This window comes from Heptranchias perlo, chromosome 24, assembly GCF_035084215.1.
Source record: "Heptranchias perlo isolate sHepPer1 chromosome 24, sHepPer1.hap1, whole genome shotgun sequence".
Taxonomy (NCBI): domain Eukaryota; kingdom Metazoa; phylum Chordata; class Chondrichthyes; order Hexanchiformes; family Hexanchidae; genus Heptranchias; species Heptranchias perlo.
This window is the reverse complement of record NC_090348.1, coordinates 9261601-9286926: the sequence shown is the minus strand read 5'-3', so window position 1 is coordinate 9286926 and position 25326 is coordinate 9261601. Positions and strand designations below refer to the sequence as shown.

Sequence of the window (25326 nt, the reverse complement as noted above, 5' to 3'; positions counted from 1 at the left end):
TATTGTTTTTCTATTCTTCCTACCAAAGTGAATAACCTCACATTTCCCCACATTGTACTCCATCTGCCACCTTCTTGCCCATTCATCTAACCTGTCTATATCCCTTTGCAGACTCTTTGTGTACTCCTCACAGCTTACTTTCCCACCTAGCTTTGTATCATCAGCAAACTTGGATACATTACACTCAGTCCCTTCATCTAAGTCATTAATATAGATTGTAAATAGCTGAGGCCCAAGCACCGATCCTTATAGCACCCCACTAATTACAGCCTGCCAACCTGATAATGACCCGTTTATCTCTACTCTCTGTTTTCTGTCCTTCAACCAATCCTCTATCCTTGCTATCCACACTTGAAGGGAAAATACAGAGGGAGCTTTAGTCTGTCCTGTAAACAAAGCTTAACTCTATATCTAAGAAGTGCTCTGTCTGTACTGGAAAACTTGATAGGACTTTGGAGATGGAGCTTGACCCATGCTAGACCTGACCTAGGAGTGTTTGATGGTATGTAGTAGAGGGAGCTTTAATCTGTATCTAACTTGTGTTCTACTGACCTGGTGTGCTTGATGGGACAGTGTGGAAGGAGCATTACTCTGTATCTAACCCATGTTGTGTCTGACCTGAAAATGCTTGATGGGACAGTGTAGAATTGAGCTTTAGTCTGTTCTGTACCTGAATTGGAAGTTCTTGATGGGACTTTACTTTGAATTGAGCCTGCACTGTAACTTCTCTTGGATTGCTTGATGGCCCAGTGTCGAGGGAGCTTCTCTGTATCTATCTGAGATGCCTGATGAAATTAATAACCAATCTTGGCTGTCATCCTGGGGCTTTCGCAAGTCCCCTCTCACCAAACCCAGGCCCTACCCCTCTACAGTCATGAACAGGCTGATGCTAGATATAGATCAGAGCATAGTACATTTGCATTGGACAAATGAATCAACCCAGCCACTCCCCAGAAAAGGTCATGTGGCCCCTATACACCCATGTCTGACCATCCCTCCCTCCCATAGCCACCTTGAACCTGTAACATATAAAGCTGCTGTATTATGGACTTAACCCTTGACTTTAGCTATTCATTTAGTTGGGGGGACTGTTTTGCAGCCTAATGAAGTTATATAGCCTGGAGCTATTGTTATGCATTGTCATGTATCACACAGTGCTGTTGTTACCTGCCCAATGACATTCAACCATCGCCCAATGCTCAAGCAGCTTAGATTTTTTTGCGTTCAGCGAGCCAGACATTTTGGCTTTTGTTCTGTTGGTTGAAGTAACGGTTATATCAATTTGGATTGTGTATATCTTGGGGAACGAAGGGTTGTTAGGACCACTAAACTGTGTCCCCTAATTCTCCTCCACCTATTGATAATGAAGTAGAAGAACCAGCTCAAGGTGAAGAGTAGACCTGTGGAGGAGCAGACCAATGCGAAATACATGCCAAGGCTTCAGTGGCCATTGCACCAGAGCAGGAAGAGATGCAGATAGTGAAGTGAAGCCTCTTGATTCACAAGCGGAGCAACAGCTGATTCAAATATTCCACAACTCTCTGTCTGAGGCAGGTGATGAAGTGAAGCCACACCTAAAGATCACAGTAACTCCTGGCGTGAGGATGAAGTAGCACAATACTGGTATGAGGACTCCTGGTACTGATGTTAAGCTAGGGCAGGTGGACTTTCTGACAATCAATACACTTGTTGGTGGAAACAGCAAATCAGCTGCAGTGAAACCAGGGGTTCATTTTGAAGCGAGTTTAGCTTTGGTTACTTTGCAGGGAGAACAACGAGTCACCGATAAGTAACAGCTCACCAGTAGAGTTGTGGACATTCTTGCTGAAGGAGGGATTGACCACAAGTTGCAAGGACGGTTAGAACACAAGCCAAAAGAAGGCATTGAGCCCAAACGGGGAGAATGGTTTGAGGTCAATTTGGAGGGAAAGGTTGAGCCCAATTTGGAAGAAGGGTTTGAGCCCAAGCCAAAAAAAGGATCGAGCACAAGCTTCGGCTGAGTCTCTGTCCGTGCTCTGCCTTGCAACTTAGCACCTAGAGAGAAGGCATTCTTGCCAGTCTGCGGATAGCATTAGGCAGACTGTGATACAGACATCCAACCCTCAATGTGTTGTCTTGTTGAAGAGTTTGTCATACAAACAATGACAATTTTGGAAAGCACAAGCTGATTTTTTTCAAATCTTTTCATTATAAACAAAATATTTTGGAGGGGAAGGTACAGTATCAGAAATGGAAAATGACTGGGGCCTTTTAAAGTCACGTTTGTAGAGTTACTTGTTCAGGTTAGTTGAAACAAGAAGATCCATTGGAGTTTGTTTATTTGTCATTACTGACTGTTGTTTAAATAAACTAAGTTGTTTCAACTTTCCTAACCTGCCATCTGTGTTTCTTTGATCTACACTTAATTTGTAAATCTAATTCTGGGATGAACGGGCTGATTCTTCGGGTCAGACACTGGTTTTCTACCTCAGGAATCTGAGTTTGAATCCGGCCCACACTAATGGAATTAAAGTTTCCTCTCTACTGGGACTAAGGGACTGGTTCTTGGGCAGGAGTGATCTGTACTTTAATTGAAATTGCAAGGACACAGGTTCAAACTAGTAAAAGGTAAATTAAGGTTGATATCAGGAGGTCCTTCACCTGAGTGATCAACACAGATTAGTGGAGGCAAAACAGATTGCACATGAACAGAGACCAGTATCCTCACAGAAAGATGTCACAGAGCACCCTAGTGCCTGTTCCATGGTTGCTGAAGTCTAGATTATGCTGCATGAGGTGCTTGTGAGGTGAGCTGCCTTCTTTGCAATTCCACAGCACTTTCCCCATGGGTCAGCATTGCAGCATACCTGCAAGGAGATGCAGCCAAGTTTCTTGGCATAGCTGACCGTCACTATCCCTGCATGTGCCAGCTGACTGTTGCATGGTAACCACAGGTGCCCTTATAGCAAATAGCACATCTCTGGATCTGCCTCCCTACTGACCCAGACCATGAGCAGACTGGTCCCATGGTCTTTCCCAGGTAAGTCTGTGTGCCATCTTGGTAGGCACAGGCAATCCCCTTCCTTCACCCCACCATTGGCAGCTGTGCCTTTAACAGTCTAGGCCCCGCAATCTATTTTATCCCTCCCTTAACCCCTTCACTTCCCTCTCCTCCTTTAAAGACCCTCCTTGAAATCCACCTCTTTGACCAGTCTTTTGGTCATCCCTCCTACTATCTCCTTCTTTAGCTTGGCATCTTTTCTTTTTCTGATTATGTCTCTGTGAAGCACTTTGGAATGTTTCTCTACATTAAAAGCGCTATATAAATGCAAGTTGTTAAAGTCTATCTCTAAAATGAACAGTGTAGGGGAGTGTTGCTGTACTGAACTGAGCAAACGCTTCATTTCACAGACTTTTGAAATTATAAGGATGAAAAACGCAGGTTAGAGAACCAAACCAAAATAAGACAGCTTTCAATTCACATAATCATTTGACTCAATGTCTGCAAACTGATTAAGCTGACTAGTGTATCCCTCACTAAAAGCACTCAACTAATCAACCAGTCAGGAAGACATTTGTCTCTCATTAGTACTGCATTAAAATATGGATATGGGAATTTAGAATAGGAAATGTTGTCAGTGTACAAATTATCCATCTATATATATATATATATATATATACACACACATACATCCATGAAGTTTGGGTGGAGATTGAAATGGGTGATTCTACTGTATTTAGGAACATTAGTAGGAATAGGCTATTCAGCCCCTCTAGCCTGCTCTGCTGTTCAATTAGATCAAGGCTGATCTGTACCTCAACCCCATTTACCTGCCTTAGCGCCATATCCCTTGATACCCCTACCCAACAAAAATCTATCTATATAAAAAAAACAAAATACTACAGAGGCTGGAAATCTGAAATAAAAACAGAAAATGATGGAAACACTCAGCAGTTGAGCAACATTTGTGGAGACAGAAAGAGTTAACGTTTCAGTTCGATCATGGACCCCCCCCCCATCTGTTTAATCTCAGTTACAAAAGCTCCAATTGTTCCAGCATCCATAGCCTTTTGTGGAAGAGTGTTCCTAATATAGTAAAACTCTGTATTAATTCTATTCCCAACATACTTTTCAGGTGTGTTTTCAATTCTAAAAAGTTATACCAGATTTTTTTTCCACAACCAGATTTGTTGTGGCTAATAAAGAATCCAAGGATGGGTGCACTGCCTCATTTTAAGGAGTTGGCTTGCAATGAATGAAAGAAGCAGTGAAGTGAGACAGAGTGACCCACCTCAGCCAATGTCCCTGATACAGGAGACTTGGGAGCCACGTGGGTGGGCAAGGTTCCAACACGGCGCATGCGCAGTGGTTGCGAGCGCCATTGGGCGTTCCACCGGTGTGCTGGCTCGCGCTCCTTGTGACGTAGTTTCCGGGCAGCCGCTCTGGTAGTTTGTGAGTTTTGAAAAGTTTCCGTTGACGGCGACTCCCGGCGCTGCCATGGCGACGGCGGCGGCCTCAGGGCCGGGCTCTGCCCGAGCCCGATTCATCGTCGTGGGAGGCGGGATCGCAGGGGTGACATGCACCGAGCAGGTGAGGAGGGTCCCGGGGCGGAGGGTCGGAACCGAGCGGGAGGCCGGGCGGGCAGGGCCCGTGTGAGGGCAGAGGGCGGCCCGGGGAATTCATCGTAACGCCGGGGAAGGGAAGGTCGGTCAATATCAGCCCACCCGCCCGGAGAGCCCCGGTCAATATCAACTCGCCCGCCCGGGGAACCCCGGTCAATATCAGCCCACCCGCCCGGAGAGCCCCGGTCAATATCAACTCGCCCGCCCGGGGAACCCCGGTCAATATCAGCTCACCCACCCGGAGAGCCCCGGTCAATATCAGCCCACCCGCCCGGAGAGCCCCGGTCAATATCAACTCACCCGCCCGGAGAGCCCCGGTCAATATCAACTCGCCCGCCCGGGGAACCCCGGTCAATATCAGCCCACCCGCCCGGGGAACCCCGGTCAATATCAGCCCACCCGCCCGGAGAGCCCCGGTAAATATCAATTCGCCCGCCCGGAGAGCCCCGGTCAATATCAACTCATCCGTCCGGGGAGCCCCGGTCAATATCAGCCCACCCGCCCGGAGAGCCCCGGTCAATATCAGCCCACCCGCCCGGGGAGCCCCGGTCAATATCAACTCGCCCGCCCGGGGAACCCCGGTCAATATCAACTCGCCCGCCCGGGGAACCCTGGTCAATATCAACTCATCCGTCCGGGGAGCCCCGGTCAATATCAACGCGCCCGCCCGGGGAACCCCGGTCAATATCAACGCGCCCGCCCGGGGAACCCCGGTCAATATCAACGCGCCCGCCCGGGGAACCCCGGTCAATATCAACTCATCCGTCCGGGGAGCCCCGGTCAATATCAACTCGCCCGCCCGGGGAACCCCGGTCAATATCAACGCGCCCGCCCGGGGAACCCCGGTCAATATCAACGCGCCCGCCCGGGGAACCCCGGTCAATATCAACGCGCCCGCCCGGGGAACCCCGGTCAATATCAACGCGCCCGCCCGGGGAACCCCGGTCAATATCAACGCGCCCGCCCGGGGAACCCCGGTCAATATAGACATGCTCCAGGGGAAATCAGAATCATAGAAAGTTACGGCACAGCAGGAGGCCATTTGTCCCATCGTGTCAGTGCCGGCGGAGAAAGAGTTACCCAGCTTAATCCCACTTTCCAGCACTTGGTCTGTAGTCCTGGAGGTTACAGCACTTCAAGTGCACATCCAAGTACTTTTTAAATGCGATGAGGGTTTCTGTGTCTACCACACTTTCAGACAGTGAGTTCCAGACCCCCACCACCCTCTGCGTGAAAAAATTTCTCCTCAGCTCCCGTCTAATCCTTCTACCAAGTACTTTAAATCTATGCCCCCTGGCCACTGACCCCTCTGCTATGGGAAGTAGTTCCTTCCTATCCACTCTAGCAAGGTCCCTCATAATTTTATGCACCTCAATCAAATCTCCCCTCAGCCTCCTTTGTTCCAAAGAAAACAACCCCAGCCCATCCAATCTTTTCTCATTGCTAAAATTCTCCTGCCCTGGCAACATCCTCGTAAATCTCCTCGGTACCCCCTCTCTAGTGGAATCACATCTTTCTTGTAATGTGGTGACCAGAATTATACACAGTGCTCAAGTTGTGGCCTAACCAGTGTTTTATACAGTTCTAGCATAAGCTCGCTGCTCTTATAGTCTGTGCCTCGGCTAATAAAGGAAAACATCCCATATGTCTTCTTAACCACCTAATCTACCTGTCCTGCTACCTTTAGGGATCTGTGGACATGCACTCAGAGGTCCCTCACTTCCTCTACTCCTGTCAGTATCTTCCCATTTACTGTGTACTCCCTTGCCCTGTTTGTCCTCCCCAAATGGATTACCTCACGCTTCTCCAGAAGCCCTTGTCGGTCAGGACGCGCCCCCGGGGAGTCCCCCCCCCCCCCCCCCCGTCGGTCAGGACGCGGAGCGCCCCCCCCCCCTCCTGTCGGTCAGGACGCGCCCCTGGGGAGCCCCCCCCCCACCCCGTCGGTCAGGACGTGCCCCCGGGGAGCCCCCCCCCACCCCGTCGGTCAGGACGCGCCCCCGGGGAGCCCCCCCCCACCCCGTCGGTCAGGACGCGCCCCCGGGGAGCCCCACCCCCACCCCGTCGGTCAGGACGCGCCCCCGGGGAGCCCACCCCCCACCCCGTCGGTCAGGACGCGCCCCCGGGGAGCCCACCCCCCACCCCGTCGGTCAGGACGCGCCCCCGGGGAGCCCACCCCCCACCCCGTCGGTCAGGACGCGCCCCCGGGGAGCCCACCCCCCACCCCGTCGGTCAGGACGCGCCCCCGGGGAGCCCACCCCCCACCCGTCGGTCAGGACGCGCCCCCGGGGAGCCCACCCCCCACCCCGTCGGTCAGGACGCGCCCCCGGAGAGCCCACCCCCCACCCCGTCGGTCAGGACGCGCCCCCGGGGAGCCCACCCCCCACCCCGTCGGTCAGGACGCGCCCCCGGGGAGCCCACCCCCCACCCCGTCGGTCAGGACGCGCCCCCGGGGAGCCCACCCCCCACCCCGTCGGTCAGGACGCGCCCCCGGGGAGCCCACCCCCCCACCCCGTCGGTCAGGACGCGCCCCCGGGGAGCCCACCCCCCCACCCCGTCGGTCAGGACGCGCCCCCGGGGAGCCCACCCCCCACCCCGTCGGTCAGGACGCGCCCCCGGGGAGCCCACCCCCCACCCCGTCGGTCAGGACGCGCCCCCGGGGAGCCCACCCCGTCGGTCAGGACGCGCCCCCGGGGAGCCCACCCCGTCGGTCAGGACGCGCCCCCGGGGAGCCCACCCCGTCGGTCAGGACGCGCCCCCGGGGAGCCCACCCCCCACCCCGTCGGTCAGGACGCGCCCCCGGGGAGCCCACCCCCCACCCCGTCGGTCAGGACGCGCCCCCGGGGAGCCCACCCCCCCACCCCGTCGGTCAGGACGCGCCCCCGGGGAGCCCACCCCCCACCCCGTCGGTCAGGACGCGCCCCCGGGGAGCCCACCCCGTCGGTCAGGACGCGCCCCCGGGGAGCCCACCCCGTCGGTCAGGACGCGCCCCCGGGGAGCCCACCCCGTCGGTCAGGACGCGCCCCCGGGGAGCCCACCCCCCACCCCGTCGGTCAGGACGCGCCCCCGGGGAGCCCACCCCCCCACCCCGTCGGTCAGGACGCGCCCCCGGGGAGCCCACCCCCCACCCCGTCGGTCAGGACGCGCCCCCGGGGAGCCCACCCCCCACCCCGTCGGTCAGGACGCGCCCCCGGGGAGCCCACCCCCCACCCCGTCGGTCAGGACGCGCCCCCGGGGAGCCCACCCCCCACCCCGTCGGTCAGGACGCGCCCCCGGGGAGCCCACCCCCCACCCCGTCGGTCAGGACGCGCCCCCGGGGAGCCCACCCCCCACCCCGTCGGTCAGGACGCGCCCCCGGGGAGCCCACCCCCCACCCCGTCGGTCAGGACGCGCCCCCGGGGAGCCCCCCCCCCCCGTCGGGTCAGGACGCGCCCCCGGGGAGCCCACCCCCCCACCCCGTCGGTCAGGACGCGCCCCCGGGGAGCCCACCCCCCACCCCGTCGGTCAGGACGCGCCCCCGGGGAGCCCACCCCCCACCCCGTCGGTCAGGACGCGCCCCCGGGGAGCCCACCCCCCACCCCGTCGGTCAGGACGCGCCCCAGGGGTCTCAACTTCCACAAGATAGTAGCGGAAAATGCTCAAAACACTCAGCAAGTCGGGCAGCATCTGTAAAGAAAGGACGAATGATAACATGTTAGGCATAGCTTTTCATCAGAACTAGAAGATATTACAGATGAACAGCTTATAAGAATGAACAGTGCAAGGTGGGAGGGAGGAACACCACATACATGATCCTGGTAAACTATGATGCAGAAATGAAGCTGCTTTTATAGGTGTATTTTAGAATATGTTCATTGGTATTTTTGTAATGTTAGAATGTATATAAGAGTTATGGTTGTTAAAATTCACTTAAGTTACACTTCTCTGACCTGTGTTTTAATAGTTCTGAACAGGTGAAATTTTCTTTTTGTTTTTGGTAGCTGGCTGGAGAGTTCCCATCAGAGAAGATCCTTTTAATTACAGCGTCGCCACTTATTAAAGCAGTGATGAACTTCAAACAGGTGCATAGGATTTAGTGTCATAAAAAATGAGCCATTTCTGCCTTTGCTTCTTTATCTCTGAATCAATATCAGTATGGGTCACAAATTTGTCTTTTTTAATGCATCTGAAGGTTTCAAGGATGTTGGAAGAGTTTGAGGTTGAAGAGAGGCCAACTCGCATACTGGAAGAACACTATCCCAATGTTAAAGTGATACAGTCTGCAGTTCGAGGACTGGACGCAGCACAACGTGTAAGAAATAATTCCTTTAAAAAAATTTCATGCTTATCGGTTACCAAGGAAAGATTCTTGGCGGTTGGATCCATACAGAATGTTTTAAAGTATTATCAAAAATGTATTTTTTTGAAAATTTTGATTACAAATTGAAACTTTTTAAAAATTTCACATGATACTGCTTTCACTTTATTTTACATTTTTATCAGCGATTCATCAGCTTGCTAAAAAAAAACTATTTTTGTTGTAGGAGAAATGCCCCAAGAATTGCCTTAAATGTGTAAATGGAGTCAGTAGTCAGACTGAATGCAAGGAAAGGGCTAATGCCAATGAAACCACAAAGGTGTACACAAACATAACATTCCTTACCGGGAATAGAAGACAAGCCTTCAAGATCACAGGCCCAGAAATAGCTCGTTAAGTGGGATATAACTCTCTTCTGTATTATCTAGACCTGTGTGTGAGACCCTGTGTTAGCAAAGACCTGAAAAGCTAGGGAATAAATGAGCAACCTGGCATATCCAGGTGCCAGTGTTTCATCGATTTGAAGGTCATTGGGGTACCAACTGGGATATAAGAGGTGATTGACACCAGAGGGGCTGAACTCTTCTAACACGTGTCACTCAGATTTGTCAATTGAACTGAGGTAGTTTCTTTGGAAATTAAGGATGTAGAAGATAGCATTTTGTGACTCTAGTCTTTAATTTTCAGTTCTTAGTTGTGGTTCGTTTAGTAGTTCTTAGTAGTTTTTGTTGTAGGAGTTTTTGTCTACTATATGTAAAAGGATGTTTCTGTAAAATTGGAAAATGCATCTCCAATAGAGAGAGAGAGAGAGAAATTACAGAACTTAAGATTCTACGGTCAAGCCAGTCAGATACAGGTAGATAAGTGTATCATTCAGATGTACAGGTTTCCCTGAGTTGAAGGGAGGTGAGATTTAAGCCAACTGGTCCAGATATAGCTACCAGTGCAGAAGGTGATTTTACCCATAGCAGAGGATCGGATAGCCCCTCTACAGACAAAGGTTCATCACTCTGATGTCTCAGAAGACTAATAGTATCAGCCACGCCAGCTCATAAGGACGAGGTCGTATAAGTTCTGGAAATATTGCTAACTACGAGTATATAGACTTTAATCTATTCAACAGACTGGCTTTCTAATGCTGTTAAATTGTCAGCTATCTAAGAATCCTAAATTAATCTCATCAATTTATATCAATCGCAGACACTGATCTCAACTGTAAATTTATAATCAAGCAGTTAATGCTAAATTACTGTACATAACTGCCTGCCTTTGTAACCTCTTATTTATTTTGTTAATTAACCCTATCCACTAACTTTGCATACTCAAATGCAAATGTTTAAGTGATGCTAGCTTTGATTCTTAGCAGGTTATTTCATGAAACTGAAGTATGCCCTTTGCTAATGTACCCAGTGATCTGGTTGATTAGTACTGAAGATTGGAAGTGTCTTTTCATTTGTATTTATTTATTTATAGCATTATTGTAAAAATAATGGTACAATATGTATCCAAGAATGGTGTCAACCATGGCTCAGTGGTAGCATTTTTGCCTGTGCCAGAAGGTTGAAGGTTGCAGGTTCAAGCCCCACTCCAGGATTTGAATTCATAATCTAGCTACACTCCAGTGCAATACTGGGGGAGTACTGCATTATCTGAGGTGTTATTGCTCAAATGAGACATTAGACCAAGGCCCATCTGCCTGTTTAGGTTAGAGATCCAATAGCATTATTTGACGGACAGGGAGTTCTCCCAGTATCCTGGCTAACATTTATTTTTCACTCAACATCACCAAAAACAGATTAACTGGTCATTCATCTTGTTGCTGTTTGTAGGACTTTGTTGTGTGCAAATTGGCTGCTGCATTTGACTACAAAGCAACAGTGATTATACGTCAAAAGTAATTAAGTAATTTATTGGCTGTACGAGGCTTTGAGATGGCCTGAGGACGTGAAAGACGTTTTTATAAATGAAAGTTGTTTCTTTTTCTTGCATGTAGTAACTTTTGCTTTTCTGTTTCTACTTATTGGCTCTTGCGTTACTGATACTTTTTCTCTAGGTAGTCAACTGATTCAGAAATATATGTCAAGTAAAAACTTTTGCAGGTGTTTTATTTGTACTTCATTTAAAGATTGTCCCGTCAATGCAAACTTTTAATGAAAATTTAAGTTGATCTTAATTTCCTGGAGGTCTTTGTTTGGTTGGATCTATGCTATTCTGCAGCACTGTCTTTAAAAGACTTCAAAAAGTATGAATAGCATGTTTTAATTTATTAGTTCGGTTTCAGCTAATGCACTTTATGGCAACACCATTATAAAAAATTATTAACTGAATGTGATCTAATGCATTAAAATGTGCTTATTCATATTTATTGAGCAGTCAGCATGACTTTCATATGTAACCTGTGATAGTTTTAATGGGGACAAAAAAGAGATAGACAATGAGGCTTCTCAGGATTTTATCATTTTGCAGTTTAAATTATTTTTCATCAAGGTTGTAAGTGTAATTATTTACTACAACAAAAATGCTTCGTTATTAAAAAAAATTGTTGCACTATGTGGAACTGTGGATAGGTCTAAAAGGATTTCTTTATACTTTGTGCTTAACCCATAATTTGCTCTCCTTACTAAAACACTGTTATACCATGTGTTTTTGTTTCAGTTCTTTGAATGTCATTGCTTGCACCATGCCTAACAGTAATATGTTTCAATATTATTTGGGCGTTAATCCCCAGCCTATGACTGAGTAGTCATTTATATTGTATCGATCAAATGGTGTCTGATGTGTAGCCGCAGATTCCTGTGTCAGTATTTCAAAGCTGTTGTCCTTGTACCTGGACCTCTGGATATATGACATTATCCCCCTCATTGTAAGAAAATTGTTGAGCACTTGAGTGTTGAATACCAGAGTCACATACCATACCTTTCATGCAGTATATTGTTCATATACATAGTACTTTGCATTCAGAGGTATACGGAATTTAGTACAATCTGTTTTGAGACTCATTTTCTTTTTGACAATTTTGATAATTTGCTTCCAGAAACTTTACACAGAAGAAGGCAAAGAGTATATTTACGAGAAGCTGTGCATATGTGCAGGAGGCAGGCCAAGACTGATAGTCAAAGACAATCCATACGTATTAGGAATTCGGGATACTGACAGTGCAAAGGTAATAACAAACTTTTAATGTAACCATTCATGTAATCTAATATGTTCAAAGAAGAAAAGATTGTCTTTTTTTTTTAAAAAAGTAACTTTCTAGTTGTGAATAAAACATGCATAACATATAGGCTAATAACTATAAGCTATAGTATGTTACATGAGAAAAAAACATTGAGTTCAGATGACATGAACCATAAGATTTTTTCAATGTGATCTGAACTCTGAAATGTATTAGCTCCAGCTTGTGGTAATTTGCTTACTGGGTGAGTTTGTAGAGGTGGTTTCATTCCATTTTCTTGTGCTGGATGTTGTAGAAGGCAATGACAACAACAACTTGCATTTATATCGCGCTTTTAATGAAGTAAAATGTCCCAAGGTGCTTTACAGGAGTGTAATCAGACAAAAGTTGACTGAGCCAAAGCAGGAGACATTAAGAGCAAAAGCTTAGTCAAAGAGGTAGGTTTTAAGGAGCGTCGGAGGTTTGGGGAGGGAATTCCACAGCTTAGGGCCTAGATGGCTGAAGGCACGGCTGCCGTTGGTGGAATGCCTGTGATCCAACCACTTGATTTAAATAGAACTGTTGTATGGTGTGATTTGAGCAGCAGTACTGTTCATTTTACTTCATTGCAAGTTACAGGAGAACAGCCTTTTTTTACACTATAGAAAACTAATTGGGTTTGAATATATCGCACAATTGATGGGTGCAGCTGATGCAAGTCATGAGAGTAAAGGTAAAGTAGTTTGTTGGTATCTGAACTCCCAAGTTTAAATTAGGGAGTTTTCTGGTACACAATTCCAAGGTCAAGGAGGTGGGAAGAGGGCCAGCAGGAGTAAGCAATTGAGCCCAAAACCCTGGGATTCCAGCCCATAAAAGGACACGGCATTTCTTTTTGGGGGCTGGAGTGGCCGTGGCTTCATACACCCTACAAATGACCTTATAATTAAAAGGAGGGAGGGTGGCACGGTGGCATCACTAACCACATTTCCTGTGGCTCTGGCCTCCTGAGCAAGATACTGGAAGTTACTGGCATCCAGGTCAATGGAGAGGCTAACGTGGGGCCTACAGGTCTTGTCCACACCTGGATCTTGGCCTGGAACAGTCCAGCAGATGGCAGACAAGCACGATGAAATGGGCCCTCTTATAAAAGGATCTGATTTACCACACTGGGGCCATTTTCAGATGGTGACACCAGCTTCTCCTCTGAGTGGTATTCTAGCGTGCCGTCTTTCTCCCTTCACCCTCTTGCGGGCGCATATCGAAATGATGAAAATGAGCAAATTCCACCCTGATCCTTGATACTCTGGCGGGGTCAGGAGTGCAGGTCACCAGTGCATCAGGAGTCCCGCTCCACTGAACTCATGGCAGTGGAGTAAGATTGACGAATTTTTGATTCAATGGTCTGCAGCCCATTCCAGATGAAATGCTATTTTATATAATGGTGGACGTTTTTTGTATTTATCTGCATGTTTGTTTGCTGTAACATTCCCTTGAAGATGGTCATGGATGTGTCATATAACTGGAAAGGTGGGCACAGGCTAGTTATAACAACGGTCTTAGATTAGGATGTAATGTGATGGGAAGGGACAGTGATACAAGTACTGTATTTTTACTCCTGCCATCCTGGGGAACGACAGCCATTACATATTGTGAACCTATTTCAATTGTACTTGTCCATAATTAACCAGACTAATTTTATTGCTCGATGAGCTGACTGCTATGAAGTAATCTTAAGATGCTAAATGATAGAAATGTTGAAGTAATCTTAAGATGCTAAATGATAGAAATGTTTTAACTGTCTTGTAGTCCATACATTTCTGGAACACAGTAAAATGAACACCATTAAGTTACATCAAGTCTACAGCACAGAAACAGGCCATTCAGCCCAACTGGTCTATGCCGGTGTTTATGCTCCACATGAGCCTTCTCCCTCCCTACTTCATCTAACCCTATCAGCATATCCTTCTATTCTTTTCATCTTCATGTGTTTATTTAGCTTCCCCTTAAATGCATCTGCTAGTCACCTCAACCACTCCTTGTGGTAGAAAGGCAGCTTTCTTCAATCACGGTGTAGAACCTAAGGAGCAGGAGAAAAGAAAAGGAAAAAGCATGGAATATGTGTGGTGCATGATGTTTTTGAAGTCTCTTTTTGTCTTTTCAGGAATTTCAAAGTCGTTTGGCTAGGGCCAAAAGGATTATTGTTATAGGGAATGGAGGTATAGCACTGGAACTGGTGTAAGTATGTCTTGTACATGGAAATTCTAAGTGATAGATTAAAACATGCAAACCAAGTTAGAGTATTTTTATAGTTTGAACTAATGAGGTGCGGAGGGGGGTTGGACATGAGCTTAGGACTGGTTGACATAGTGGGTTAGACACTAGCCTTTTCACCTCTGGGTTCCAATTTTTTTTTTATTCGTTCATGGGATGTGGGCATCGCTGGCGAGGCCGGCATTTATTGCCTATCCCTAATTGCCCTTGAGAAGGTGGTGGTGAGCCGCCTTCTTGAACTGCTGCAGTCCATGTGGCTCCTGTCCGGCTGTAAAGGTCCTATGTGAAATGAGTTTGGGCAGTTCTCAGTAGACTTCAGCTTACAGTCCATAATTGGCCATCTCATTTAGACGGACCACAGGATGGGTGTTGTGGGAAATAGGGAAAGGTCACAATGGTGCAGTAGGGGTGCATTTGTGAGCTTCAGGCTGAGGCAAATTGTTGGGGTAGATTAAGGTGACAGTTGCCATGTTGCATATGACCTAGGAGTGCTAGATGCCGACCCTACAGTGCCTGAATGGAAAGCGTTGCATTTCTCTACATTAATATCTATTGCCAAAACCCTTCTGAATGTGTTAATTTTTAAAAATCTTGAGTTGCATATCACATGTATTTTGTTATAAATTGTGATGTATTCCTCCTCTTGTTACATACGAACATATGAAATTGACGGGCAGGAAAAGACCAGCTGGTCCATCAAGCCTGCCCCATACCATGATGGCTGGACCATCATGGCTAAACATTTTCCCCACTTCCAACCCACCCCACAGCCATGTAATCTCCTGGGAGAGGCAAAAAAACCCAGGGCCAATAAGGGAAAAAAATACTCTGGAAAATTCCTCTCTGACCCCCCTCAGGTGATTGGAACCGGTCCAGGAGATCACATGGACCAAGTGTTATCCATAAAGACATTTACCTTCTGCACGATGCGATTTCTGCCCCAGTCAGGAACTGGTCCAGCTACCTGTTGATGGTCACCACACCAGCTGGCAGTGTATTCCAGTGGCTCATAATTCTCTGGGAAAAGAAGAACTGCCTAACATCCAGTCTATTCCCACTCTTGCATAGTTTAAACTCGTGTCCCTGGTCCTCCCCAATCCGTTAAACTGGAATAATCTATCAATTAGGGATGCTTTCCAGCCTTTTAATTATTTTATAGATCTCTATCAGGTCACCTCTAATTCTGTGCTGCTCTAAAGTAAATAGACCAAGGTCTTTAAGACTATCTGAGTAGCTGAGGTTCTTTAAGCTAGGAATCATTCTAGTAGCTCTCATCTGGACCTTTTCCAAGGCCATGTAGGGGGACCAAAACTGGGCATAGTACTCTAGATATGGTCTGACCAGTGACCTGTATAGTGTCAAAATGGTGTCCTTTGATTTATACTGAGTGGTTCTATTAATACAACCCAATACCTTGTTAGCTTTAGCTATAATTTCTCTACAATGGTCATGAATCTTTAGTGATCTGTGCACAATAACACCAAGATCTTTTTCTCTCTCAACCTCTTTAAGTATTGTTCCCTGCAAATGATACTTGTGTTCTGTATTCGCTCTGCCAACATGCACAACACTACATTTATCTAAATGAAATGTCTTGCCAATGTGTGGCCCACTCCCCTAGCACATCTAAATCCTTTTTGGATATGATTGCACTCCTCTACTGTCTTAACCCAAACACAGATTTTGGTGTCACCTGCAAACTTACTTACTATACTTCCAACACCTCTGTCCAAGTCATTAATAAAGACCGTGAAAAGTAGCGGTCCCAGGGCCGATCCCTAGTGGACACCACTAGTAACATGTCTCCAAGCTGAACCATGTCTGTTAGCTACAACTTTTTGGCTGCGCAATTGGAGCCTACTCCTAATCCAGTGTTTCAAATTTCTATTAATACCGTAAGAATCTATCTTGTGAAGGAACCTAGTGTAAGGTACTTTATCAAAGGCTTTCTGAAAGTCCAAGTAGACAATGGGGCAGAAATCACTCCCGAAATATCCGAGGAGCTCAACCAGAACTAGGGGCCATAAATATAAGATAGTCACTGATAAATCCAATAGGGAATTCAGGAGAAACATCTTTACCCAGAGAGTGGTTAGAATGTGGAACTCGCTACCCCAAGGAATAGTTGAGACGACTAGTATAGATACATTTAAGGGGAAGCTTGACAAATGCATGAGGGAGAAAGGAATAGAAAGATATGTTGATGGGGTTAGATGAAGAAAAGTGGGAGGAGGCGCAGGTGGAGCATAAACCTGTTGGGCCGAATGGCCTGTTTCTGTGCTGTACATCCTATGTAACATCATATGTTCTTAAATTGTTTCTCCTTTGTGTTTATAGGTATGAAATTGAAGGATGTGAAGTAATTTGGGCAATAAAAGATAAAGCTATTGGAAATACTTTCTTTGATGCAGGAGCAGCACAATTTCTGATTCCTCAACTCAAGGCTGATAAGCCTGAGGCCATTCATCCTTGTAAAAGGACAAAGTACACTACAGAAGGTAATTGCAAAGATGCAGCGTTTATGATCCACTTTACAGTGAATGATGTGTCGATAACTTTAGAGCAAATGAGCCATTGTTAAAGCTGCATTATCCCACATTTTGTTTGCATCTGATTTTGGAATATTTGCTCACCTCCTCTCCCAACACCTGATGAAATAAAATTAACCTGAAATTCCATTTATTCTTGCAGTCACCTGCAGCTTATATATAATCTATGTCCCTGTGCTTACATTAATATCTTTCAAAGATTAGTGCTTTTTTTAGTACTTACAGTATCACAGTCCATCAAAAAGTAGCAAAATTTCAAGTTTGACTGTTCTGTTCCCTCCCCTCAAACTAGATTTCTGTATTATTTTAGAAATAATTTTAAACAATGCAGACAAGTATCTTGAAAAGACCTGGTTTTGTTAGATGTCTGGAATAAATCTGATCTCTAGTAACCCCGTGTAATACATTTTGTGAAATTGAGACTATCTAAAGGATCATTTAGAATCATACAGCATAGAAGGAGGCTGTTCGGCCCATCGTGCCTGTGCCCGCTCTCTGAAAGAGCTACCAATTAGTCCCACTCCCCCCTGCTCTTTTCCCATAGCCCTGCAAATTTTTCCTTCAGTGTATTTCCAGTTCCTTTTTGAAAATTACTGTTGAATCTGCTTCCACCACCCGTTAAGGCAGTGTATTCTTAATCATAACCACTCACTAGGTTAAAAATATTCTCCTCGTCCCCGCATTCCCCCCCCCCCACCCCCCCCGGCTTTTTAGTCTATTATCTTAAATCTCTGTCTTCTGGTTACTGACCCTCCTGCCAGTAGAAACAGTTTCTCTCCATCTGCTCTATGAAAACCCCATATAATTTTGAATCAAAATTAAAAATGTTGCCTATGTGGTGAATGGCCTAGATGGATAAGCTGCTTATTTACAAATCGGTTGTGTTAAATGCAGGTTTGGAAACGGAAACTGCTGCTGAAGATGGAGCACACGGCAGTGCATTGGGACCGGATTGGCACGAGGGTATGAAGCTGAAAGGAACAAAAGAAGTAATAAGTTGGATCAGTGCTGATTCTAGTGTGTTCAAGCTAAAGCAGTAGTTTTTGAAGTTTAATTTTTCTTGCACAATCGAGTTTTTAATTCCAAACTTGTGCACTATCTTCAGATTTCCCACAGAGTCCATGTTGAATACCAATGTGAGATTGATAAGATTTACCTACATGAAGAGTTTGCCTCGTCACAGAAAACATCGTTGGCATTTCCTGAAAACTTGTCCGAAGAAAGAGAAGGAAAAATTGATGAAGGTATTTAGAGAAGAGATTTTCTTGTTTTTTTTAATCCAAGTTTTCTTTTGTTGTGACCCCTGACCTCAAAGCTACAGTGGCTATGAATTAAGAAACAGCCAAACTAGGAAGACCCTGTCCAGTGGTTACTATACAAGGTTCGCTGTTCTCATTTTTCAGTTATTAATTTTAAAAAAAGTTGAGGCTGCATCTAATACTGATGTGCACTCCTGTAATATCTGTATCGTAATTCTGTACCTGTCAGAACATTTCCAATTTAAAAACAAGGGTACTGCTGTTCTGATGAACGACAGCTGCTTCAATCTATAGAAAGACTTCAATTTTCAGTGTTTAGAGGGTTAATGTTGCTAATTTGCAGAATGCATCACAGTTCAAAATTCTGATGATTGTCCAATCCATAATCTTGGGAGCCAGTGATGATGCGACCATAGCTGACTACTTAATGCTACAAACAAGATTCCTAATATAGATTATGGATGCAGTATTTGGTTAAGTGGAGTAAACTGGCTTGTCAGTGTTTGACATTCAGTTATCAGATAAAAATAAATAAATGAAGAGGGTAAAAATAGCAAACTAGTGTATAACTGTATTCAATCTTCATTTGGTTCTGCCTGAGATCTTCCAATGGTATAAAAAGTGAGCAAAACGTTTTCATGAGGATTTAAGTTGACAGACTGTTTTGACTCCCTTGAGCACTGCAATAACAATGAAACAAAATGAATGTAATATGGTTAATAATGGATATTGCAAGTTAGAAATGCTTTATTTATGGAGCTATATAGGACAATGGATTAGTACATTATTGTTTCCCCGCTGGAACCTACATTCAAATTCAGCCCAGACTGACCAAAGTTCCCTCTCTCTGCCAACTGTAAGAGTCTTATGCCAAATATGTCTGGGCAGAATCAGCCCAGCTCCTAGTGAATTTGGACCAATGGGAGAAAACTGTTCAAAAGTCTTGCTTAGAGTTGCAGAGGACAGTTGGTTATTCCTTGATGGATCACTGGATATACGTAAGGCCCAGTGCAGTACTGTGTGGAGAAGGTTGCAGGTATGTCTAGATTCCCAAACAATATTCAAACAACAAGAGTTAATTTGAATTTACTTTTCCATTCCTTTCAGAATGTTGGCCTATTTATGTACAGTTGACAAATGGAAAGATCTATGGCTCTGATTTCATAGTGAGTGCAACTGGAGTAATACCAAATGTTGAACCATTCATCACAAACAATCATGTAAGTACAGTATATAAGTTTATCCAGTCACTTGAGTACAGTATTAGAAATCAGAACTGTAACCCAGAACTAGGTTTAGAAGGTTCTTCTCCACAGAAATACATTTTTTGTAAGAAATGAGTCAGAATCTTGAAGTATAAATGATTAAATCAGGTGTGGATTTTTTTTAGCCTCACTTGGGCTATCTGTTAAATTTGATACCACACCAAAAGCTTCCTCCTTGCTATACTTCTAAAAACAGTAAATCTTTCACTTGTTGAAAACAGTTTATTGATCCTGGTTTTTACCATTTGTTAAGTTCAATTGGGTTAACACTGAAAGTCTGCTTGATTTCCACACCCCTCTGAGTGGGCATTAACTGTCATTGGTAAGAGGAATTACTGATATTTTAAAACCTAAAATTTGGTCTCTTCAATAATAATTTGGGGTTACTGAATTTGTAACAAGGATTAGTCTCTCTCTTTTTGTCTTGAATAATAGGGTCTTTGTCGGTGAGTCCAACTCTTACTCTCAGAATTTGGCTAGGTGAACCAGTTTATACTGTTATCCATAAACCTGCACAGCACAATTTTTTTATTGGAGACTTGGAATTTGGTAATGCTTTGTTGCATAGAAATACGGAATTTCACAATAAGGTTCTCCTAAATACTCCCTATTATATTAGCACATGCACAGAGTGTACAGTTAGGGCCACTGGTATGTAGTAATATCCCCAAGCTTGTTGGAAAAATTGAGCCAGAAAGGCCCAGGGAAAGAAATTGTACAATGAAAGACGCAAGTCAAAATTGAAACTCCAGGCTTCTCGCAAAATGATTAGACCTCTGCATAAAATATGAACAAAGACATTTTAGACACACATAGCAAACTCTATTGGTAAGCTGATATTGTGCTGAATTATTTTATTTTTTGTTTTTCGTGTTTGGAAACTGTTATTTTGATAATCTCTCAGCAAACTCACCAGAGTTTTCAAAAATATTTTGAACAATTTGATTGGCGTACATTCTTATTTTGTTAGTAGCTGTTGGCTGTCCATTTTGACTTGTAGATTTTTAAACTTTAATGGTGGTTTTCATTCCTACTTGCTGATTTGGTATGTTATGATTTGCTGTTTTATGAATGCGTTTATTTGCATATAAAGGAGCATGACATGAGTTTGATGGAGAAAGTGTACAGTAAACATACTGTTTTGTACATACGTTAGCAGATTTCCCATGAGCAGATTCAGGCCATTCAGAGTTGAATCCTTTTATCAGGGAACATGGGAGATTGTAATGTGTTTTAGGTTGGAGGTTAGAAGTGTAGGTCAGAAGCACCCAGTTTTTTAAGAATGTTTTCATCTTTAACAAAGTGTGACCTTTGGATTGTGAATTCCTCAACTTGTGAGTGGAGGTAGATAAAACCGTGAAAAAAAAAAGTCTACTAGCATTTTGGGTTTTATAAATGAGCACAGAGTACAAGAGCAAAAACGTTATATATTTATACACGGCAATGGTTAGACTGCAGTTAGAGTAGTCTGCAGGTTTGGGTGTCCCATTATAGAAGGGACATTGTAGAGCATACAGCGTAGATTCACCAGAATGATACTGGAGATGAGGAACTATAATTATGAGGGGAGACTTGAGCTACTGCGACCATTTCCAAAGCTATGAGGAGCTAAGAGGTTTTAAAATTAATGAATGGTGAATAGGTTTTTTCTGGTTGGGGATTTGGTGACGGTGGGTTTAAAATTCTCGAAGGGTTGCTGAAGCATGCCTAGGGTTTAATATAGTTGGGTTGTTTGAGTTCTACATTAAACCAACCTCAAAATGAATGGTTAAATTTAAAAAAAAGATTCTGCCAGCAGTGAGAGTAAAGTACAGCACTAGTTAAAAATCATTGAACTCTGCGTAGAGAAATGAATGGCAACAGAGTTGTGTATCAATCACAATTTTTCTAATTGTATGCGTGGTTGTTGGAGCTACGTTACAGACGGTACAATTGTTTCAGAATTACAACAGCACTGTATTAGCTCGATTCAAATTGATATGACATTACTCAGTCAGCATTATGAACTCAGAGTTTAATAGAACATATTGTAGCTCAGTTTCAGAGTTACGGTCCCAAGGAGTATGCTATTGTATGCAATTTTGCGGCAGCATAACTAATAGCAATCGCATGCTCTCAAAGTCTTGGTTTTTAAAAAAAAGCTAGCAACTTCCTTGCCCTGACAGTGGTTGGTGCATGCTTGGGTTAAAGTGGAATCCCCTCCTGGTTGTGTTTCTCTCTTAGCATGGATTAGTTATGGCATCCAGGTTATGCCTTCCAAGTGTTCTCCACAATCATCCATCATTCCTGATTTGTCAAAAGTTGCCTTCTCTGTTTTGTTCTCAACTTACAAAAACACTGTTAGGCCTTTGATATGTTACTGGTGAGTCTTTGTGGTGCCAAAATGTCTGGGCCCCTAACAGTGTCCAGCTAAGGTAGGATGGTACAGTCTTGCAAAATTTGTCAATTCAAAGGGCCGTGGCAACTTATTAAAGGCTGACCCCTGCTGGCTAGCTTTAGGATATTTCACAGGAGGTACTTCCTGATGAGGAAAGAGTGTCTTGAAACATTTGTTTTTCAAGAAGCGTCTCAGTCATAATAAACAGGTATAAAAGCAGGAGAAGGTAATTCATTCCTTCCTTGGCCAATTGGTGCTTCTGCATTATTTTTATTTTTATTTTTATTTTCAAACACAGATAATAACCGTTTAAAGATCCCAAATATCAAAGTGCAGTTTTAACCCTGCCCTATCTTGTTGAATTTGCGCCTACATTTCCTATGGCTTTACCTTTCAAAACGTAAAGATGCCTTCTGAAATGAAGCAGAGAGAATGATTAAATCAGTGGTTCACTGATGCAGCATGTTGATGAATCAGAGGTTTGTACCATGCAGTGATCCGATGTGGGTTTGTGCTTGTAGTTCCTCGTAAGGAATTCTCAATCCAGGCAGTTGTAGGAGAAGGACAAAATGATTGTGTGCATGTGCACACACACCCCACCTTGTGGATATTCAGAGCAGAATCACCAGACCGATCGCCTGTCGGTTCCTAAAATTCTTTTCCTATCAAAACCAATCTCTTCAAATTGAGGAATCAGTGACAAAGGGCTGTCAGTTTGAAATCCTCACTGAGTGAGGAGAGAGTTAGCGGAAATTTCTTTAGTGTTAAAGCATGGAAAACTTTGCTGTCATCTATTTCTGATCATTGAAAATCATTTTGCACTAAAATGATTTGAATTATCCGGTAATTTAAATTAATTTATGTAAATAGCATAGGAAAGTGGGAACTTGGTGCTAAAAAAAATTTGAATTACCAGGTAATTTGACTTAAGTTACTCTGAATTAAGAGGACTAGACTGTAGTCGAGGCAAAGATCTTTTAAGGGAAAAGTGGATTAAAAATTTGAAGAGGTATCGGCTATGGGGAGAGAATAGGGAAATGGGATTAGTTTAGGATTGGTCTAGCAAAGAGCCAGCACAGACACTATGGGCCAAATGAGCACCTTCTGTGCTGTAAACTTCTGTGGTTCTAAATAAAAAATGACTTCAAAATAGAGAGGAAATTTTCAAATTGAACTTTTCATTCAAAACAGTTGGAAGCATTTATGTATTGCTAATACTGTTCTAATTGATAATTAGCAATTATGACTTTTTATAGTTTGACGTAGCAGAAGATGGGGGCCTTAAAGTAGATGAGCAGATGCGTACTTCAGTCCCAGATATCTTTGCTGCTGGGGACGTCTGCACTGTGTCTTGGGAGTCTCGTGCTCTTTGGCAACAGGTACAAGAGATGCCATTTGTCACAAAGTATTTTTCATTTACCTTCGAAAATGCAATTTGCCTGAATGATTGATTGCAGTTGTTTTTGTTCTATTTACACGACCTACCAGATGCGACTGTGGACCCAGGCTAGACAGATGGGATATTATGCAGCAAAGTGTATAGCAGCAGAATTATTGGACGAATCGATTGAATTAGACTTCTCCTTTGAAGCATTTGCTCACGTCACCAAATTCTTCAATTATAAGGTAAGCTTGAAAGCAATTATCGCAAAATGAGTAGAATTTCATGGAAGTTTACCTAAAGCGCAAGCAGTTGTATTAACAATGGGGGAAAATCCCCCACATGCTACTTTCTAAATAGGTTTACCATCTTTTGCACACAACGAATGCTGAGAGGAAATCTTTCTCTCGTGTTGTAAATTAAATCACTCATAAAGCTGTTATAATAACTCTGTTACTAGCTGACTTGAGATTGTTAATGTTTTTCTTATCTTGCAGGTGGTGTTGTTAGGAAAGTACAACAGCCAGGGTCTGGGGACAGATCATGAGCTATTACTGCGCTGCACTAAAGGCCAGGAGTATGTGAAAACAGTGATGCAGGATGGAAGGATGATGGGAGCTGTGCTTATTGGTGAAACCGACTTAGAAGGGACCTTTGAAAATCTAATTTTAAATCAGATGGACCTTTCTGCATATGGAGAGGACTTACTCGACCCTGACATTGACATTGAGGACTACTTTGATTAAGATGAACAAATCTGTGCCAGATAATTTGCTCTTTATTAGGCAGGTCCTGTAATTCTGTCCAAATAGGTTAGAATGAGGTACCATGTGTCTGCTCAGGTGGTTGTAAAAGATCCCATGGAATTATTTGAAGAGAAGCAGGGAGTTCCTCCCAGTGTCCTGGCCAATCTTCCTCAACCAACACCACCAAAACTTGACTAGATGGTCATTCGTCTCAGTTGCTGTTTTGGGGGCCTTGTTGTGTGCAAATAGGCTGCTGTGTTTGTTTACATAACAAATCAACTCTCACTACACTTCGAAAATACTTCATTAGCTCTAAAGCACTTTTGGATATCCTGAAGATGTGGAAGGTGCAAGTTCTTTCTTGACTGGTGATCAGTGCTTTAATTTGCAGTTTTACTAAAATGCCACAAATTGGTGACTTTTTTTTTCCCCTCTCTGGCTTTTTCAAATGAATTGTTTTCGTCTAGAAAAAGCAGTGCTCTGAATTAAGTTTTACATTTGGTTAGTATTGATCTCATAAGAACAGTTGCTTTGATGAGCTGGCATCTTGCTGTACTTTGTTTTGTAACGTTTTTTTCAAAATAGCATCACGCCAGCAGCACTTTGATATCTAGACATTATGGAGCACAAGTGAAAATTGTAATTTCTTTTGCCTGTATGCCCAAGTAATCAATTTTTCTAACTAGTCACTTATCTCCTGTTAATGCTATCTTTGTGCTTAAAGCTGCTTACTTTAAACCCACTTTGTAAATAACATATTTTTAAAAAGTCGTTTACTCACTGGAACCATTGAGCATGTAGTGTTAGTTTTTATATTGAAGGAACCCAGATGACAAATTGCAGTGTACTACAATACATACAGTGTATGTATTCATGAGTGAGGCCTCCGTAGCAGTCTCTCCACTAGACAACTAGGAAACATCATTAACACAAGGTTGCGTATCCCCCATCTGCCTCCCAACAGACTGCTAGGGTTCAGACCAAAACTCCTTCATTACTACGGTTCCAGTCACATACAGTTGCTCAGCACCCATCATTTTAAAGGATGTCCCTGGTAATATATGCTTTGCAATCCTAGGATCCCCTGTCATGAGGACCCCGGCTATTTTATTGATCCTGAAATGCTGGGAATCACGGCCTAAAGATTCAGGGGTTTCGAGATTCTGGAAATGAGTGAAGCACTAGGATCAGTGCCTAGGATTTGTCTCTTATATTTTGTCTTCCTTTTCTGATGTGCCCCCTTTTCTCACTGGTGGCCTGTTGGTTGCCTGGAAACCATTTCTTCTGGAGTCCTACAATCCCAGGTTCCTGTATCCACAAAATCTGTACACGTGCATTTTAGATATTATTTAATGGGGCTCGTGAATTGCTGGTGGTTGCCATTTTTTAAAAAACTTTTGAGGAGCATTTAGTTTGTAAAAACAAAAT

At 44.3% G+C, this 25326-nt stretch overlaps 1 protein-coding gene across 1 annotated transcript; it reads left to right on the top strand.

The window, feature by feature from the left end:
• The first annotated feature begins 4417 nt into the window (after positions 1-4417).
• On the top strand, positions 4418-25189 carry pyroxd1 (pyridine nucleotide-disulphide oxidoreductase domain 1). The gene is made up of 12 exons (XM_068004732.1): positions 4418-4570; positions 8580-8660; positions 8771-8890; positions 11931-12059; positions 14212-14285; positions 16659-16819; positions 17765-17859; positions 17976-18114; positions 19237-19349; positions 23028-23150; positions 23260-23397; positions 23650-25189. The coding sequence occupies exons 1-12, from the start codon at positions 4478-4480 to the stop codon at positions 23896-23898; spliced, it is 1515 nt and encodes a 504-aa protein (XP_067860833.1). The 5' UTR covers positions 4418-4477; the 3' UTR covers positions 23899-25189.
• Positions 25190-25326: the final 137 nt, after the last annotated feature.